An 18,751-nucleotide genomic window follows, 5' to 3' on the forward strand; every position below is an offset into this window, starting at 1 on the left:
CCATGGGGTCACAGAGAGTCGGACACGACTGAGTGACTGAAAAATAACAAAAATCATGCAAAGGGGTTGGGTTTTGTCAGATGCCGGGGTTTGGGTTTTTTTTGCATCTGTTGAGTCATCATATGAGTTTTTCCTCCTTTTTTCTATTTGTGTCATATATTACATTGATTTTCATAGGTTGAATCAGCCTTTCATTCCTAGGATAAATCCCACTTGGTCATGTAAATGATCATTTGGATATGCTGTTGGATTCAGCTTACGGACATTTCTGTTGAAGACCTTTGCGTCTATGTTTTTGAGAGCTAGTGACTGTAATTTTTTTTCTTTGTAATATGTCTGTCTGGTTTTGTGTATCAATATCGTTTTATATACAGTGTCTATGGTTTTAATAGTATCAGTGCTTAGCAGGAGAAATAGAGAGAAGCATTTCTACTCCATGTTTCCACGAGGGGAAGTCCCATATCTGCCTTGACAAACAAGGTTTTATTTATTTCTAAAGCTTCTGCTGACCGTTCACCCCAATTCTACATTCTGGGACAGCTCTGGATTATCATCCTCTTATTTATTATTACTAAAGTCTTATCTTTCGGTGGCCCTGGTTTGTGTTATGTGTTCCCACGCTAACTAGTGTGAACACGTTACAGCCGATCATGACCGTGAATCTAACGTGCTCGTGAGCAGTCAGCCACAGGTGACTGGCACTTGGGCGGGGGTCTCTGGTTCTCCCGGTTGTCACCTCAGCTGGAGAGCGGATGTCGGGAGAGCTTCTGGGAGTGACGCTCGGGCTCACGGTCAGGGCTGCTGCGTGTCCTGCAGGAGGGGCTCCGGACCCTGTGTGTGGCCTACAAGAGGCTCGTCCCGGAAGAGTACGAAGGCATCTGCAAGCTGCTGCAGGCCGCCAAGGTGGCACTTCAGGACCGGGATAAGAAATTGGCCGAAGCCTACGAGCAAATAGAAACAGGTCTGATCCTGCTCGGCGCCACAGCCGTGGAGGACCGGTGAGGACGCACTGCGCTTGCTCTCAGAAACCGTGACGGTGTGAGGGGGAGCGGGGGCATCGTCAGGCTGGGCAGGCTCTCCAGCTGCCTTGGGTGACAGCGCAGGGGTCAGGGGTCAGGCCTGGGTGATCCCTGACTTTCCACCAGTAAGAGGCCTGTTAAGTCACATTTTGCCAGAAGAAACCAGGAATGCCAGCATTTCCACACCTAGTTATGAACAGTCAAGATACAGGGCTGTTTTTCAGTTCTTTAGAATGGAATCAATAACTAATACTCTTCCTAAATGAGTCTCTAGCTCTTTCCAAATATAAGTGTAAACATTTTAGACCTTAACAGTTTTTGTCATGACTCACTGAAGAAATTTAAAATAGTGAAATAGAAGATTGCAAAACCCCACCATAATAGCTGCTCAGATTACCAGCTACAGATTTTCACGATTCTGCAGAGGAAGGGCGGATCTGTCCCAACTCTGCATGAGGGACAGGAAGGAGCCCTCTGTCCACTGTGTTGTCTGAAGAACACAGTGAAAGGAATAGGTTATAGTTTATTTTGAAGAAAAGAAAAAAAATATATCCCAACCTAGAAGAGTGGAACAGAAACTCACGGAATTACTTAGCTTTGTTTCCCATCAAGTGTGAGAGTATTTGTTTGTCTAACACTTACTTATCCTTGTTGTGTGGGGGCCATGTGGCTGCCTGCGAGGGCGTTCTCTGGCTGCAGCCAGTGGGGTCTCGCTGCAGTGGCTTCTCTGGCTGCAGGGCACAGGCTGGAGGCGCCGGGCCTTCGGTGGTCGCGGCTCCTGGGCTCTGGAGCACAGGCTTAGTCACCGTGCACGGGCCTAGTTGCTCCGCGGCACGTGGGATCTTCCTGGACCAGGGATTGAACCGCTGTCCCCTACATTACCAGGCAGATTCTTAACCACTGGACCACCAGGGAAGCCCCTCAGTGTAAAAGTCTTGAAGGTCTGTATTGGTCCAGGATTCAGATCCTGGTCTCAAGACCTCTGTTTTTCCTGGGGGTCGTCATTCCCCGGGTCCTCGGTCTCAGCAGACAGTTGGCCGACAGGCTGGTTTTGTTCTTATTTTAAGTCCTGACCCCTCTGCTCCTGGAAGCATGTCTCAGCACAGGGCAGCTGCGGTGACAGGACAGCTTGGTGACGGGTCGTGTGTGAGGACAAGGAGGGTGTGCAGGAGGGGGCTACTTGTCTGGGGAGGGGACTGGTCCTTGGAGGAAGTAGGGGGAAGGGGGAGGCTCTCATGGGCGGAGCGACCCTCGCTAGCCGAGGGCCTCTCAAGGGCTGGGGGAGCTGTTGGCCTCAGGACGTTGAGAGCTGACCCCCGGGACCTGGGAGGGGGTGGCTTTGAAGTGGTTCTATTTGACCACGAGTCAGTTTTCTAAAATCTCTAGCCAGCACCTTTACAGACGCCTCTGACGAAATCACAGATTTTTTTTTTTTTCTATGTCTAGAATAGTAGGAAGTTTCCCCCAGGTTCTAACCAGATCATCCCAGTTAGAATCCTTTTCTTTCCTTCCTCTCGGCACTGAACAGAAACAGGACACATCCTGGATACACACCTGTCAACAGCTAGGCCTCTAAGACCTAGAAGACAGGGCAGCCCTCCCTTCCCCCCGCCCAGCCTCCACCGTGAGGCGGGCACGGCTTTGACGCCAGACTTCCGTGGATGGCGGGACAGCCTGACCAAGGTCAAGAGGGCTGTTTATCCTCATACATATTGTGTGAGCTCTGCAAGCTTTGCGTTCTCCACGTGTAGAACAGGGTCATCACACAGTCCTCCTCCCGTGAGGTTTCGGCAAAGGCAAGACGTCTCAGGCAAGTGCCTCCTGCAGCGTCTGACGCTGAGGGAGCCTGTGACGCCAGTCAGCCAGTCCCAGGGCATGGCTGGCATCCTCCTGTTTCATGTTCTTTAGGGAAACCTGGGCTCCAGTTGGACAGGTGGCCAAATTAGGACATTTTATGTGCAAAGAAAAGGGGGTGACTGTCGCCTCTTTGCCAGGCCCTGTTTTCCTGGTTTTGACTTTTCTCGGCTGGTGTTTCTGAGGGGCCTCCTTATAATTGCCCAGAACCTTCTGTGAGCAGCAAGTCCTGCCAGACAGAGAACCGTGTGCTTGGCAAATGCCATTTTGCTCCTTAACATTCATCCCCGTGGATTATCTGGTATCAGGAAGCGTTTTGTTGCAAAAAGCTAATGTGAAAAGTGAAAGTCAAAGTGTTAGTTGCTCAGTCATAACCAATTCTTTGCAACCCCGTGGACTCTGGCCCACCAGGCTCCTCTGTCCATGGATTCTCCAGGCAAGAATACCAGAGTGGGTAGCTGTTTCCTTCTCCAGGGGATCTTCCTGACCCAGGGGTTGAACCTGGGGTGTTGCAGGCAGACTCTTTGCCATCTGAGCTGCCTGGGAATAGCTCCAGGTCCTTACAGTAGATCACAGGTCAGCACCAGGGTGCTTTTTAACTTGGGGGTGAAAATCAAGACAGGGCCGCAGACCCCCAGTCCTCGGACTTCCCCGGCTTGGTTTTCCGGTCCACGCTGATGACGGTGTGTCGTGCCCCCTGCCTAGGCTCCAGGAGAAGGCGGCTGACACCATCGAGGCGCTGCAGAAGGCAGGCATCAAGGTGTGGGTGCTCACGGGCGACAAGATGGAGACGGCGGCCGCCACCTGCTACGCCTGCAAGCTCTTCCGCAGGAACACGCAGCTGCTCGAGGTCACCACCAAGCGGCTGGAGGAGCAGAGCCTGCACGACGTGCTCTTTGAGCTGAGCAAGACAGTGCTACGCTGCAGCACCAGCCTCACCCGGGACAGCTTCTCGGGGTAGGCGGGCATCCGGGGCATTGGCAGCAGCGGGGCGGCCTCCACGGGCAGGACGGTGGCCCACACGCCCCTGGGCAGACATGGTTCTGTCCTCTGGCCTCTGCCAGCATCTCGTGGTCGGGATCCAGACCAGAGCCTTGTCTTTTCAGCATCTGTGATGTGTCTTTTTGCGTAGAGGGTGTGTGTGCGCGCGCCCATGTTCATTTGCAGACTGCTGACAAAGGATACAGAGAGGCTTGATTCGTTGATTTACACAACGTTGTGCGTGGGGCAATGCCCACCTATTTCTGCGACACTCGGGGGCTGTGCTATGGATTCCTCAGGGCCCCTGCCAGAGTAGGGGTGGGGGGACAATGACACATGGTCGTTTGTCAAGTAAGATAAAACGGTGTATACCCAGGAGTTGTTTTTTCCAAGAATGTTCACCAATTAATTCACATTTTATTAACACTGTCCTTGCTGGTCTTAGATGCACAATCTGAGATTAGACTTCATTTGAACTTAAATTTTTGTTAACTTAGGAAAAGCAAAGGGGGCTCTTTAGTCATATACGAATTTAAAATTATTCATTCATAAATAGTACAAAGCTATTGCCGTTTACCTGGTCTGCAGAATTCCTTTTGGGGCTTAGAGATGTTCCTTGTAATTTTGAAACCCAGCACAGAGAAGTATCATGACCACGTTCTTCCCAAGACAGGCAGAGTAGCAAGGAGCTACCAGCTGTGGCCATCAGGACTGTGGGGTGGCCTGGGGGTCGGGAGGAAAGGCCCAGTCTCTCTGGATGGCAGGGTAGATGCTCTCCTGCTGTTGTACTGCAAGCTGCCCAGGAATCCACAGTTGTAACTGTTGTTTACTTTGCCCCAGTGAAATGAAAACATTAAGTTCACATTTAATTTTAAAATGTAGTCAAAGTTCTTGCAGCCATGAGTCTAGACTGTCTTATTATTGACAAACAAGAAAACCCACTTTCTTAATCCTTGTTCCTGAATTTGTAGCATCGATAGGTATCCCCCAGAGTAGCCAGTCTCCTTGAATCTCTGGACTTGGTTACTGAGAGACATTTCTGGTTTCTGTGACCTGACAGACTCTCCGCCGACATGCAAGACTACGGTTTAATCATCGACGGAGCCGCGCTGTCCTTGATCATGAAGCCTCGGGAGGACGGGAGCTCCAGCAACTACCGCGAGTTGTTCCTGGACATCTGCCGGAACTGCAGTGCCGTGCTCTGCTGCAGGATGGCCCCGCTGCAGAAGGCCCAGGTGTGCTGGGGGCGGGGCTGCGCGAGGCCCAGGTGTGCTGGGGGCGGGGCTGCAGGGGGCCCAGGCGTGCTGGGGGCGGGGCTGCAGGGGGCCCAGGCGTGCTGGGGGCGGGGCTGCGCGAGGCCCAGGCGTGCTGGGGGCGGGGCTGCGCGAGGCCCAGGCGTGCTGGGGGCGGGGCTGCGGGAGGCCCAGGCGTGCTGGGGGCGGGGCTGCGGGAGGCCCAGGCGTGCTGGGGGCGGGGCTGCAGGGGGCCCAGGCTGGGGGCGGGGCTGCAGGGGGCCCAGGCGTGCTGGGGGCGGGGCTGCGCGAGGCCCAGGCGTGCTGGGGGCGGGGCTGCGGGAGGCCCAGGCGTGCTGGGGGCGGGGCTGCGCGAGGCCCAGGCGTGCTGGGGGCGGGGCTGCAGGGGGCCCAGGCTGGGGGCGGGGCTGCGCGAGGCCCAGGCGTGCTGGGGGCGGGGCTGCGCCAGGCCCAGGCGTGCTGGGGGCGGGGCTGCAGGGGGCCCAGGCGTGCTGGGGGCGGGGCTGCAGGGGGCCCAGGCGTGCTGGGGGCGGGGCTGCAGGGGGCCCAGGCGTGCTGGGGGCGGGGCTGCGGGAGGCCCAGGCGTGCTGGGGGCGGGGCTGCGCGAGGCCCAGGCGTGCTGGGGGCGGGGCTGCAGGGGGCCCAGGCGTGCTGGGGGCGGGGCTGCGCCAGGCCCAGGCGTGCTGGGGGCGGGGCTGCGCGAGGCCCAGGCGTGCTGGGGGCGGGGCTGCGCGAGGCCCAGGCGTGCTGGGGGCGGGGCTGCGCCAGGCCCAGGCGTGCTGGGGGCGGGGCTGCAGGGGGCCCAGGCGTGCTGGGGGCGGGGCTGCAGGGGGCCCAGGCGTGCTGGGGGCGGGGCTGCAGGGGGCCCAGGCGTGCTGGGGGCGGGGCTGCGCGAGGCCCAGGCGTGCTGGGGGCGGGGCTGCAGGGGGCCCAGGCGTGCCCTCGAGCTGCATCCAACCTTGTGTAGTGATGTCCGGACTGGAACAAAGGGTACTGTTTTGTCTTCACATGTTACCTTTTGGGTTCTTAAGTGACTTCTCAAACTTTGATAACCAATTAGTGTTTCAGTCTTGAATCAAGAAGACAAGCCATAGTTTTTCCCTCATCTTTTCTTATACACATAAATATGGGGAAAAAAGACTGTAAAGAAACAGACTAAAAATTTGGAAATTATTGCATTGAGCTGTCAGATTTGGTTTTGCACACATGACAAATTTGAAAGTTGAAAGAACAGCTTATTTTAAAAACTAGATGCTTGATACAAGGCAACTTGGCATAGCACCATCTTCTAAGGGAGTGCAGCGTTCACACACGGCCCCCACCTGTGCTTAAATGTCTCCCCCACATTTAAGTGAGTGGGGCAGCCCCTGAAAATGGGTCCATGGGTTTCTTGTCTCTGTCCTCAGCCTCCCCCTCAGCCTGCTCAGCTCATCTCACTGCGATCATTTCTCAGCTGCTTCTGCTTAAGTGTGTTTCGCTTTTGACATGAAAAAGACTTTATCCTGTATGGATAAAATGCACTGCATATAATAAATAATTCACTCTAAACAGTTAGTTGTTTCATTTTCCTTGACTAACTTTGACGTCTTTGTCATTTCTGCCTAGTTAGTGGATGACCTTTGCAAAAATAAAACAGAGATGACAAAGTCTTCATTCACTTCTTTTCCAGATTGTTAAGTTAATCAAGTTGTCCAAAGAGCACCCTATCACCTTGGCGATCGGCGACGGCGCAAATGATGTCAGCATGATCCTGGAGGCCCACGTGGGCATCGGTAAGCCCCTGGGCTCTACCCCCCTGCCCCTCGCAGTGACCGGGGTTTGTCCCTCAGCCGGACCCGGGGGGACACAGAAAGGCAGGACCATAGGATTCAGACACACGTTTAGGGCACGCCTGTGACGCAGAGCGTTCAGGGCGGGAAGCCCACAGTAACGGCTCAGTCTAACCCCGCTTTGCTGGTCCCCGTGTCCACCTTCAAGGGTAGAGGAGGGCTGACTGGGCGCGTGCGCTCCCTCTTGTAGGCGTCATTGGGAAGGAAGGTCGTCAGGCTGCAAGAAACAGTGACTACGCAATACCCAAGTTTAAGCATTTAAAGAAGATGCTGCTTGTTCATGGGCATTTTTACTATATTCGAATATCCGAGCTTGTGCAATACTTCTTTTATAAGGTAGGAAGGCTCTCTGTGCTCCTCTCACCGTCTCGGGGTGTGTAGTGGGTTGTATGGAAGGCTGGCCGGCCGTGATGCCCCGAGGCTACGGGGGTGACTTGTCCCCAGGTAGAAGGAGGGGGGTCCATGGGAGGATTCCCAGGAGGAGGCGCCCATCCCTCTTCTCTCAGAACTGAATGTGGAACCATCGGGAGCTGCTCTGTAATAGGTTGAGGAAGGGCCGTTCTTTCACCTTCCTTGAACTAGTTCCTCCTCCATTATGCAGTTTGATTCTTCCCTGTCTACGCTGACACCCAAGCTGCCTCCTCATTTCTGTTAGGAGTTCCCCTTTGCTCTGATCTCGGGGAGACCGGCCTGGTCCCAGCTGCACCATGGGGGCCCCTGAAGTGAGCGAGGAGTTTTAGAGTCTTTGCCCATCTTGGAGGATGAGGGGCGCTTTGCCGGGGTGGAGTGTGTCACAGGCCAGCCTCTTAGGAACCCAGTGACGCCCCTTACGCTGCGCCCTTGAACTAACAGGCATGTGGCTTATCTTTCAGAATGTCTGCTTCATTTTCCCTCAGTTTTTATACCAGTTCTTCTGTGGATTTTCACAGCAGGTGAGTCGTCAGGCCTGAGGTCGAGCTCCCCTGAGCCTCACCTGCTCTCCCCGAGTGTGGCTGTGGTGGGCGGAGGGTGGACAGTGGGGCATGCAGGCCAGGTGACCTACATCCCACTACTGACCTGCTTTCACCTGAAGCAGCCAGACCGGAGAAAACTGAAGCCTGAAGATGGCGATTGAATTGCAAACTTTCACGCAGCTTTTTGTTGCTGCAAGTTTGCGGTGGCAGGACCGGGGAGGGGGGGTCAGCCATGATGTTTATCCTGACCAGCCGACATCATGATGCTTTGAAAAACGTCCTGGCCCCTCAGTCTCTGTAGAAGAGTGGCTCTGTGTGCATTTGAGAATTCTCAAGTTTGTGGGCCTCTCCAGAGGAAAAATATGTGTGCATGTTTAAATAAACTCCCTGAAAACCTCACCGAGGTGCCGGGGCGCTGTTCTCACGTGCGTCTCGGCCCCGCAGACTCTGTATGACACTGCCTACCTGACGCTCTACAACATCAGCTTCACCTCCCTCCCCATCCTGCTCTACAGCCTGATGGAGCAGCACGTCGCCACGGACACGCTCAAGAGGGACCCTGCCCTCTACAGGTACCGCGGGCTCTGCGCCGTGGATGCCGAGAAGGACTGGGCACCTGCAGATCATGTCTGGTGGAAGTACTTAAAGACCAGAAACAAAAAAAAACAAAACCCCAGACCATCCAGAGTTAGCCGACACACGCGATTCCCCAGAAGGCCCTTCACTTCACACGGGAGGCAGTGTGGCTTAAGTGAATATTCTCCAAACTTAGGATTCATGCTGCATTTGAAATGTGCACATTAAGCCAGTTTGTGTTTCCCTGTGATCCTTATGAAAGAACTTGGGGTGACAGTGTCTACCTCCTTGACCCCAGTGGATCCTGGCAGAGTCAAGTAGGTTCCACTCAGGGAGAAAGCTAAGAGAGCTGATCTCAGGGCGCACTTTTCTGCCGAGAAGTATTTCTTATGACAAGGAAAAGATTCTTCTGCTATTTTAGAACTGCACCCCAGAATCTCTGGCCACATCAATGTGCTGCCATTATTGTGGCTTTTTAAATTAGACATGTTATTTCCAGAACATTTTAGACACACATGTGGTTGTGGCTTCCCAGCTGGCTCAGTGGTAAAGAATCTGCCTGCAAAGCAGGAGACGTGGGTTCCATCCCTGGGTCAGGAAGATCCCCTGGAGGAGGGCATGGCAACCCACTCAGTATCCTTGCCTGGAGAATCCCATGGACAGAGGAGCCTGGTGGGCTACAGTTCATGGCGTTGCAAAGGGTTGGACGCCACTGAGCCACTCAGCATGTGGTTGTAAGAAATAGTAGAGAGGCTCCCTGGCGGTTTTATCCGGAGTCCCCCGTGAGGACATCTGACTGGCCCGCGGGAGCACAGGACAGGGTCACGCCTGGGTCCCCACTCCGCACAGCTCCCCTCGCGCTTCGTCCGTAGCGGGTGCCAGGGTACCTCGTGCCCTATGTCCTTACTTCTGGAAACAGGAGTGTGGACCCACCCTCTTTCTGCCCGTGGGGGTCTCCCAGTCCACTTTGAGGAATAAAGCGTTCAAACAGGGATTGTCCAGGACGGTCCCTGGGTAGCATGTCTGAAAAGCAGTTTGCCTCTGCTGCCAGGGAGCGCAAGCGAGTGTCTGCTGGCCGCTCCCGTGTCAGCTGAGACCTTCCCGTCACACCGCACGGTCGCTCCGTGCTCCGTGATCCGACCACGGTGGCTTCAGCTAGGACAGCTGCGTGCCGTGAGCCGCCCCAAGGCTTTCCCGGGGCCAGGTGTGATCTTGAGAGCAGTGGCAGGCGGTGTGACGTGTGGCCTGAGCACGGGTGCAGGCCTCAGGCCCGCCTGCACCCCCCTCAGCTCCGCAGCTCACGGTGTGTGCTGGTCAGTGGGTGGGTGGGGACAGGGGTCTGCCGAGAGCAGGACAGACGGGTGGAACCGGGAGGCCCGTGGGCTCACAGCGCCTGCTGGTCAGCGGGCGGGCGGAGACAGGGTCTGCTGACACCTGGACAGATGGGCGGGAACCGGGAGGCCATGTACGTGATCGGTCTGCCCCAGGCCCTCCTCTGGAGCTCGGCCGAGCGGGTGTTGGTCGGGCCTCGTCCTCCTGCTGCCCCCCGGCCCCTGGCTCTGCTGTCTCGGGGCCCTCAGTGGGTCAGGGCCCCCCGGACGCGGTGAGGCACCAGGTGGGTGCTCACGCGTCCCCACCTTTCCTCCCTCAGGGACATCGCCAAGAACGCGCTCCTGCGCTGGCGCGTGTTCATCTACTGGACGCTCTTAGGCTTGTTCGACGCGCTGGTATTTTTCTTCGGTGCTTACTTCATGTTTGAAAACACGACTGTGACCAGCAACGGGCAGGTTCGTGTGGCGCTGGGCCGCGGTGACAGGGCTGCGGGTTCTGGGGTGAAGCTCGGGACGGCCCAGGCTCGGCACGGCCGGCGGGGTTGGCGTCTGGGTGTCTGCCACAGGTGGAGCGGACCCAATTGCGAGGCTCTGCCGGCTGCAGGGACACCCTTCTCAGGGCGGGTGGGTCCAGCCTTTATAGCTTATGGTTCACCGTCAGTCGTTTATCTAGGGGTCCAACTCAGTCATCCAGACGTGGCTTATTTAACTTATAGTTCACCGTCAGTCATTTATCTAGGGGTCCAACTCAGTCAACCAGACGTGGCTTATTTAACTTATAGTTCACTGTCAGTCATTTATCTAGGGGTCCAACCCAGGCATCCAGACATGGCTTATTTAATTTGGGAAGTAATTTGGTATTTAACCCCCTGTAGCGTTTGTTCATGTCCTTAGCTTAAGTTCTGTTTCCTTAGTGATGTGTAGTTCACGGTGTAGTTTCCGATAGACACTCAGCTCTCTGGGTTTTGCATAATCTCTGGGGTTGCTTTATTTGTATCTTGCTTTTTTTCTCTGCGGCGCTTCCTTCCCACTCTCAGATAATGACCACCAACACACACATGGTAAGACATCTGTGGGCGTGTCCTCTGTGTTTCTGGAGTGCATTCCGAATAAAATATTTCTCGAAAATATTTTCCAGCGTGACCCCTCCTGTGTGCTTTGTCAGTAGAAATGCTGTTAGCCGGCCCCCCCACGTCCGTAGGAGCAAGGTCGGCCCAGAGACCTGTGTGTCCACCTGGGTGGCTTTTGCTGGCAGCCATCCCTGGATTTCCGTGCTGGGATCGCCCGCCGTGTCAGCGACGTTTGACTGGATCTGTGTGGTCTTCCCTTGCCCTAAATAAGTAGGAAGACGCACAGGCGGGCGCGGCCGGGGCGGGGTGGGGGATGCTCTGACCGTGGCCAGCCCCTCGCTGCCTGGAGAGTCGGGAGGCCGCGGCCCCAGGCCTCCTGCTTCCAGTCCAGTGTCCTGGGGTCGACGAAGCAGAACGGGGCTTTGAGCAGGGGTCGCCTGCTCATCCTGCTGGACGGGGCGCCTCTCTCTGCCCATCTCTGCCTCCGCGTGTTTGGCCTGAAGTTCTGAGTCTTGCTGTGTGTGCCGGGCAACTTGTTTGCCTGTCGATTTCTCTGTTTCTTTTTTCTCGTGGCTGAAAAGGGCTGTTGTCTCTCATTGTAACTTAAACCAGTGTTTACTAAATTGAGGGTTTTTCAGAGCCTTACTGCAATTTTCGGAAATCTTCCCATTTTTAGAGACTTTTAGCTGAGTGGTTCTCGGGTGCTGCCAGTGGTGGTGGGGCTGACTCGCGCTGTCTCTGGCTCTTCACGTCTTCACGGGGCTCTCCCCGGGGCCAGCACTGAGCGCGCACCTGTGTGCATCTTGCAGAGCTCAGACTCCGTGTCCCGAGCACCGAGGTCCCGGTCCCGGGTGTCACCCTTGCCCCCTGCCGTCGCCTCTCCAGCTGGGCGGTTTCCTGGAGTTAAAGTTGAGGAGACGGATGCTCAGGCAGACGGGGGGCGATGGTGGGGAGTTAGAGCAAGCCCGGGTGCGTGTTTAGTCCACGAGGCTGCTGAAGAGCCCGCTCTCACGCCAGGAGGTGACGTGAGCCCTGCCCCGCGAGCCCATAGATGGTGGGTGTGTGTGGGCAGGACACATACCCTGGACATGGATGTGGGTCGCTGGGCAGCCTCGGGTGCAGACCTGGGCGGGGGCTGCGTGTCGTCCGCTGCTCTGTGGTCAGAGGTACTGGCCCGCGTGGTTTTGAGGTCCTTCCTGTGAGCCAGGGCTTCTGCTGGTTCCTATTTCTCTGCCCCTCTCTCCCGAGGGTGTGCTGAGCCACTCCAGGACCTGGATCCCAGCGTCCAGAGGGTCTTTCCTGAGATTCTCAAGCACCTTCCCCCGCACCTCGCAGCTGAGTGCCTTTGCTTGGCTGATCTTGGACAGAAGGGTTGGTTAGAACCTGGAACGATGACAGGAAGGGAGACGGAAGTAGAGAGGCCCCCAGTCGGCAGGGACCCCGAGCTCTGAGGCCCCAGGGGACAGAACCCGCACGGGTCATGCACTGCCTGTCACGGGAGATGCTCCCGAGACGCCCAGTGGTGTCAGCAAGCAGCCGGCAGGGCAGTCCTGCAAAGTGAGGTGCTGGACGCGGGCATTTGTCCTCAGCTGGGCCTCGGGTCCCTGGTGCTCAGGGGACCGTGAGCAACCTAAAGACTCAGAGGCATGAGAGTGAGACCAGTGCTAAGCGGTGCGATGCCCGCCGGGCCGAGGGCGGGCCTGTGTCCCCAGGAGCGCGGAGGCCCGGGGCTGAGTGTGCACGGCGTCCGTGGTCGGACTCGGGACCCAGACGTGGCGTCTTCTTCCAGACTGCTGATTCTTAGACGATTCCTGTGTGTCTGGCGGGTGGGAGGGTTGGCTGGCTCACAGAACTGAGAACATGTTATCAGCTGGTTCTGTCGTTCAAACTAAGCTGCAGACGAGCTGTGAGCCCGGCGCAGCCTCGGGCGGCCGGTGGCGCCCTCAGTCTCTGGCAACGGGTGCTTGGTGACGGCAGCCTTGCAGCCGCCCCTCCAAGGGGGCCACGTCTTGCTGGTGGGACGGTCAGGAGGCGACTGCTGAGACCTCTGTCGACTCGGGAATGTTCGTGGATCTGTCGAAAGGACGATAGAATTGGTGATGACCTTTGAGACAGAGAAATTAAAGTTTGGAGTGTTTTCCTCACAGACAAGAGCCACGCTGTCTCGCAGATGAGAGGAGAAGACAGTGATGTGACTGCAGCTGAAGAGCGGGGCATTCCCGGGCAGATGCTGGAAAGTTCCGGGTGCTCAGTAATAGAAGCCAGGAAGTTCCGAGAGCCGGCCTCCGGGCCCTGTCTGGCGGGCTGAGCGCAGGGCTGCCCGAGGCTCCGCACATGGAGTGAGTGTGATAGACGTTCCTGCAAGCGTAGTAAATGTTCCTGCGAGTGTGACAGACGGTCCTGTGAGTGTGATAGACGGTCCTGCGAGTGTGATAGACATTCTTGCGAATGTAGTAGATGGTCCTGCGAGCACAGTAGACGTTCCTGCGAGTGTGAAAGACAGTCCTGCGAGTGTGATAGACGTGCCTGCGAGTGTGACAGGTGTTCCTCCGAGTGTGACAGACGTTCCTCCGAGTGTGATAGACATCCCTGAGACTGCGACCTTCAGGAAACACAGGATGTGTTGTCGTGGAATCGTCTTATACATAAGAACTGAATCAGTCTGGGTCTTAGCTTCTGTGAGCAGGAAAATGTCCTGCAGAGTCCTCAGTCTCAGAGGAAAAAGAGGTGTGTGAAGAGGAGGGATTAAACCGGGACCTGCTTGTGGGGGCTGCGGGGGCCAGAGCTGCCCCTCCTTATCTTCCCACACGGCCCCGATGGTCCTGGAGCCCTCACGGGGACACCCCATGTGATGACAGTGTCACCCCGTGTGACGCTTCCCACGGGGACACAATGTTACTTTAGGAAATCAGACCAGATGTAGGGTGTCACTGGGGACTGGGGAACTGACCTCACTTGGGAAGAGTCCCCTCCTCGGACAACCCTTTGAGAGAGGGGCTTGGACCCCAGTGAAGCCCCCACTAAAGAGTGTAGAAACGAGGGCGGACGGTTTCAGTAACTCGGCCTGGGCTCTCCCGCAGGTAAGGAAGCCTGGAGGAGGTCCTGGAGCATTACGTGGCTGCATCCCCGTGAGCCAGGACGGCCGCCCCCGCGTTGTCCCCAGGCCCACGCACGCTCTTCTCTGACGTTTTAAGGGAGCTTGGGGTTCCCGCCCAGCAGGTGTGGCGGACTCGGGGGCCTGGGGCGTAAGGAGGCAGATGGCCGGCCCCGGGGCTCCTGCCCACCCAGCTGAGGGTCCCGGGGGTTCAGAGCTGCCGCCTCCCGCACCATCCCTCTCTGCTTTTGGCTGAAAACGGCAGCTTCAGGGGAAAGGACGCAGGCGCACGTCCTCCTGCACCTGCTGGGCATGCCCAGCGCGGCCCGCCCGACCGGGCTTCCTGCCCCCAGCATTAAGCCTTGAACACACAGCGCTGCTTTGGGGGAATCCCAGCCTGGGCACGTCGCCATGGGGTGCCATCCAGACCCCCGGCCCCTGCCTGCTGGAGGCCAGTGACCCCCGCCCACCAATGTCCCCAGACATGGCAGGTGGCCCCCAGCTCGGGACAGACGCCCCTGTGGCGAGAACCAGTGAGCCCAGTTTTGATCACGATGATGAAGTGAAGAATCAAGTGATGAGGGGCCTTAGGTCCGTTTCCTACAGAAGTCCGAATGCTTCAGTTTTTCTTCTAGAATATTCTCTAAGCAGATTCTGTCTCAGTAAACGTATCACAGACCGGCAGCGCACACGCTCACCTGCAGGGGTGTTTCTTTGGTTGAGGACTAACCCCGGTTCCAGCTTCTCCTGCTTGTGGCTTGCGGCTCTGGGTTTGCTTAAAGCAGAGTAGGAGCTCTTTCTGAGAGGCCCAGCTCACAGACCTGACAAGCCAGAACCGGGTCAGCCAGCTCCTGTGAGGTAGTGCGTCCCAGAGGCTGGTTTGTCCCCAGGACAGACTCTCCGCGTCCCGTGTTTCCTCCTGCTTGTGTCTGCGTCTGTGGGCCAGGCCGTGGTGTCTCCCGGACTGACGTGCGCGCTTCCCACGGGCCGAGCCGCGTTTCTCCGGGCCGTGAGGGGGCCGTGCCGTGTGTCCGGGGCTCCGGCCGCGGGCTGCCCTGGCCTCCGTGCAGCTCCGTCCTGTCTCCCCCACTCCCCCTCTGTGAGTCCCGTGGGCCCCCCCCCCCCCCCGGTGACGCCGCCCCAGGAGGGTGCCACCATGGTCTGTTGTCCGAACCCTCAGGGTTGTGAGTTGGAAGGAGGACAGATGCACTCCCCTAAGGCTCGCTTCGGCCACGCAGAGCGAGTCGGGTGGGGCGATGGGCTGAAGGTCTCGTCTGCACGAAACACAGGCCGGAGGAGCAGAGTGGGCGCCGTGCCCACCGAGACGCCAGCTCCCGGGTATCCTGTCCGGCTCGTGGGGCACCGAGGGGGAGACTCGGGGCGGCCTGCAGGGGGGACTGGGTGCCCGCGGACGCTGCTGGAGCCGGGGGCTGGGGGCCTGGGTGCGGCCCACCCCCATCGCAGTGACACCAGGAGGTCCCCGCGTCTCGGGCTGGACGAGTTGGTGGTGGGTGGGTGGGGTGCTCGGGCACTTGTGTTGAGTGTGAAAGGGGCAGTCTGTGTTAACGAGAGGTGACTGGACTTTCTCTCTGCAGGTGTTTGGAAACTGGACGTTCGGGACCCTGGTTTTCACAGCCATGGTGTTCACAGTCACCCTGAAGGTACCGTCCCTGAGCGCATGTGCTTCCTCCAGGCACGGTCGGCCGCCCAGTGACCCTGACCCTGGCCTGCCGGGGTTCTCACCCCGCTGCTACCATGTCCTCGGCCCCGAGGGGCGAGCTCAGAAATACACAGAAGGGGAGGAGGGAAATTCCACAGCCTTTTCTGTGAAAGGACTGGAATTAGACTGCTTTTACGTGGCAGGCAGCTCCCGTTATAGTCAAAGCACAGTTTAGCCAAAACAGATGAATGTATTGTGGGAAGCTGAGCTTGTTTTTAAAATCAAGTCAGACTCTTCGTGGCGTATCGTCACCAAGGTCCCAAATCCTACCAGCCTGGGTCAGAGAGTGAGGCAGAAGTCCCAGAGCCGTGTGCTGGGGAGTGGCATCTCCAGCAGGGAGCGCGCCCACCCCGGGATCCGGGCACTTTCGGGCAGGGTGGGCCTGCGGAGCCCTCCTCTGGAAGGCAAGGTGTGTTTCTCCCGCACAGGCCCCTGTAGACGCTCTGGCTGAAGTTAGGGGTTTGTTTCTGCTTCCTGTTCCCCCCCAGCTTCCCTCCCCGGGGCTCAGGCCGACACGCGCGGGTGGCCCCACTGCTAACCGCCTTGTCTGTCCTCAGCTGGCGCTGGACACCCACTACTGGACCTGGATAAACCACTTTGTCATCTGGGGGTCGCTGCTGTTCTACGTCGTCTTTTCCCTCCTCTGGGGAGGAATCATCTGGTACGGACTCGATGGTTTTTCAGTCTCCGTTACAGCACTGGTCCTGCAGTGTCTCTCACCGAGGCCTGAAAACTCACGTTCCATACCGCCGCATTCCCGTGTGCGGGAGGGGCTTCATGCCAGGGCCCAGGGGCCCACTGGGACGAGGCAGGGTGGTCTCTGCCCCCTCCCCCCGGTTCTCATGCTGCATCATGAGTGAGTCAGGGGACGAACAGACCAAACCCTCCAGGAAGGGACCGATCAAAGGTCGGGGACGGCTTCTCCAGAAAAGCTGTTATTTAAACAGAAACGGGAGAAAAGCGCTGACCTCATCCTGTGAGTGCTCTGGGCCGCTGGCCCTGGGCTGAGGCAGAGTCGTTCCTAAGGAAGGGAGTCCTGCACTCAAGGGCCCCGAGGCAGGCCCGGCAGGAAGGCTCCCCCGGAGACCATTAGGACGCCATGGAAGATTTTAAATGGAGGGGCCGCAGAGCCCAGGTCCCTGTGTTGCTGGCTGAACGTACGCCTGGGGGTGGACAGAGACAGACACAGTGGTCAGTCCTGACGGGCAGGCGGCGGCTGTGTTGGTCACAAGCGCACCTCCGCCCGCACCGTCCCTTTTGCCCAGGGCGTCCGTCTAAGTGGCCGGCCTGGTGAGCTCCTCCTCATCCCTCAGAACCCGGGGGCCCGCCATGCTCCTCAGCCCTTCCCCCGGGGCATATCACAGGCGGGCATGTACGCCTGGCCCCTGGGCGCTTGTTCACACCTGTCACACACTGACGGGGGCTCCTGTGATCCCCCCACCCCCACCCCACCTGTGAGGCGCAGCACATCCTGAGCAGGGCTGCCGCTGGGGGCAGTGAGCCAGGCCCCAGGCCCGCCCAGACGTGAGGCCGGAAGCAGTGTCCCAGCCACCTGGCCTCCCCGCTATTGAGCAGAGCTCGAGGGGAAGGGCAGGCAGCCCCCAGCCCCGGGAGAGGCCCCTGGTCCATCCGGTCCCTGCTTGGAGGCTGCTGCGTGGACGCCAATCCACCCGCCGGCCGCTCCATTGCTGACCCCCAGTGGCCAGTCCGTGCATTGCATGTCGGGAAAGCCAGACCAGCTCTTGGTGGATTTTCGCCACCCCACTCCTGGCCAGAGATCCCTGTGGCTCTAGTGAGCTTTCCAAGTGGCTGTGTAAGAGAGAGGCCCCCCAGAAACTTCCTGGCCAGCTCCTGGGCCTGGACACTTCGGAGCGTGAAGCTGTGAGACTCAAGTTTAGTGCAGTCACTGCCAATTTCTAAGGCTTCCCAGGTGGCTCAGATGGTAAAGAATCTGCCTGCAATGCAGGAGAACCAGGTTTGATTCCTGGGTCGGGAAGATCCCCTGGAGAAGGGAATGGCAACCCACTCCAGTATCCTTGCCTGGAGAATCCCATGGACAGAGGAGCCTGGCGGGTTACAGTCCATGGGGTCACACAGAGTCAGACAGGACTGACTGTTACTTTCACTTCACTGTCCGTCTCCAAAGGCATTCCTGGCCTACCTGGCAGGGAAGTCATTTCATTCTCTGTATTTTTATAGAAATTTTAAAAAATTATTTTGGCATAAGCTTGTGTTTAGCTGTTCTGCTGATGAGAACACTATCTTCTCTTTATTAATAGGTATTGAGCAAAACACCCCGTTTCATGTTTAAAAGTCTTTCCTGCTGTTCTGAAGCTGAACTTCTGGGGCTTGTTCCCCCCTTGGAATGGCCTCATAGACTCCGCCCTCCTTTTCTCATGCACGCTCGCCAGCCTTCAGGGCAAAGTCACGCAGGGCTGTGGGGGGCGCCCCCCTGGTGAGCTGGTAGTGAGGGCAGCGGGCGGACCGTGACCGTCAGAGACGGACGTGGGCCCGCCGGGCAGAGGGCCCCCTGTGCGGACTCGGGGGGCTCCGCCGGCTCCTCACGGGCCACCGTGCGGTGGTTTTCTTTCCCTGGACACTGCAGGCCCTTCCTCAGTTATCAAAGGATGTACTACGTGTTCATACAGATGTTGTCCAGCGGCCCCGCCTGGCTGGCCATCGTCCTGCTGGTCACCGTCGGCCTGCTGCCCGACGTCCTCAAGAAGGTGCTGTGCAGGCAGCTGTGGCCAAGCGCCACCGAACGAGTGCAGGTACCGGGGGCGGGGCCGGCTCGGGGGCGGGGCCGGCACGGGGCGGGGCCGGCACGGGGCCGGCTCGGGGGCGGGGCCGGCACGGGGCGGGGCCGGCTCGGGGGCGGGGCCGGCTCGGGGGCGGGGCCGGCACGGGGCCGGCTCGGGGGCGGGGCCGGCACGGGGCGGGGCCGGCTCGGGGGCGGGGCCGGCTCGGGGGCGGGGCCGGCTCGGGGGCGGGGCCGGCACGGGGCGGGGCCGGCTCGGGGCGGGGCCGGCTCGGGGGCGGGGCCGGCTCGGGGCGGGGCCGGCGGCCGGGGA

General features: G+C 58.3%; 1 protein-coding gene across 5 annotated transcripts in view; it reads left to right on the plus strand.

Moving 5' to 3' along the window:
• The window catches only part of ATP11A (ATPase phospholipid transporting 11A), a 103,585-nt gene that overhangs the window by 76,822 nt on the left and 8,012 nt on the right, over window positions 1–18,751 (plus strand). For all 5 annotated transcript variants that reach the window (XM_061133522.1, XM_061133525.1, XM_061133526.1 and 2 more), the window contains exons 18-28: window positions 817–998; window positions 3,579–3,830; window positions 4,915–5,089; window positions 6,777–6,879; window positions 7,127–7,272; window positions 7,809–7,868; window positions 8,334–8,461; window positions 10,117–10,252; window positions 15,556–15,621; window positions 16,238–16,341; window positions 18,286–18,451. In XM_061133522.1, coding sequence (XP_060989505.1) covers window positions 817–998; window positions 3,579–3,830; window positions 4,915–5,089; window positions 6,777–6,879; window positions 7,127–7,272; window positions 7,809–7,868; window positions 8,334–8,461; window positions 10,117–10,252; window positions 15,556–15,621; window positions 16,238–16,341; window positions 18,286–18,451 — 1,518 coding nt within the window. The remainder of the gene's footprint in view (window positions 1–816; window positions 999–3,578; window positions 3,831–4,914; window positions 5,090–6,776; window positions 6,880–7,126; window positions 7,273–7,808; window positions 7,869–8,333; window positions 8,462–10,116; window positions 10,253–15,555; window positions 15,622–16,237; window positions 16,342–18,285; window positions 18,452–18,751) is intronic.

The sequence above is a fragment of the Dama dama genome, chromosome 30 (genome assembly GCF_033118175.1).
Source record: "Dama dama isolate Ldn47 chromosome 30, ASM3311817v1, whole genome shotgun sequence".
Classification (NCBI taxonomy): domain Eukaryota; kingdom Metazoa; phylum Chordata; class Mammalia; order Artiodactyla; family Cervidae; genus Dama; species Dama dama.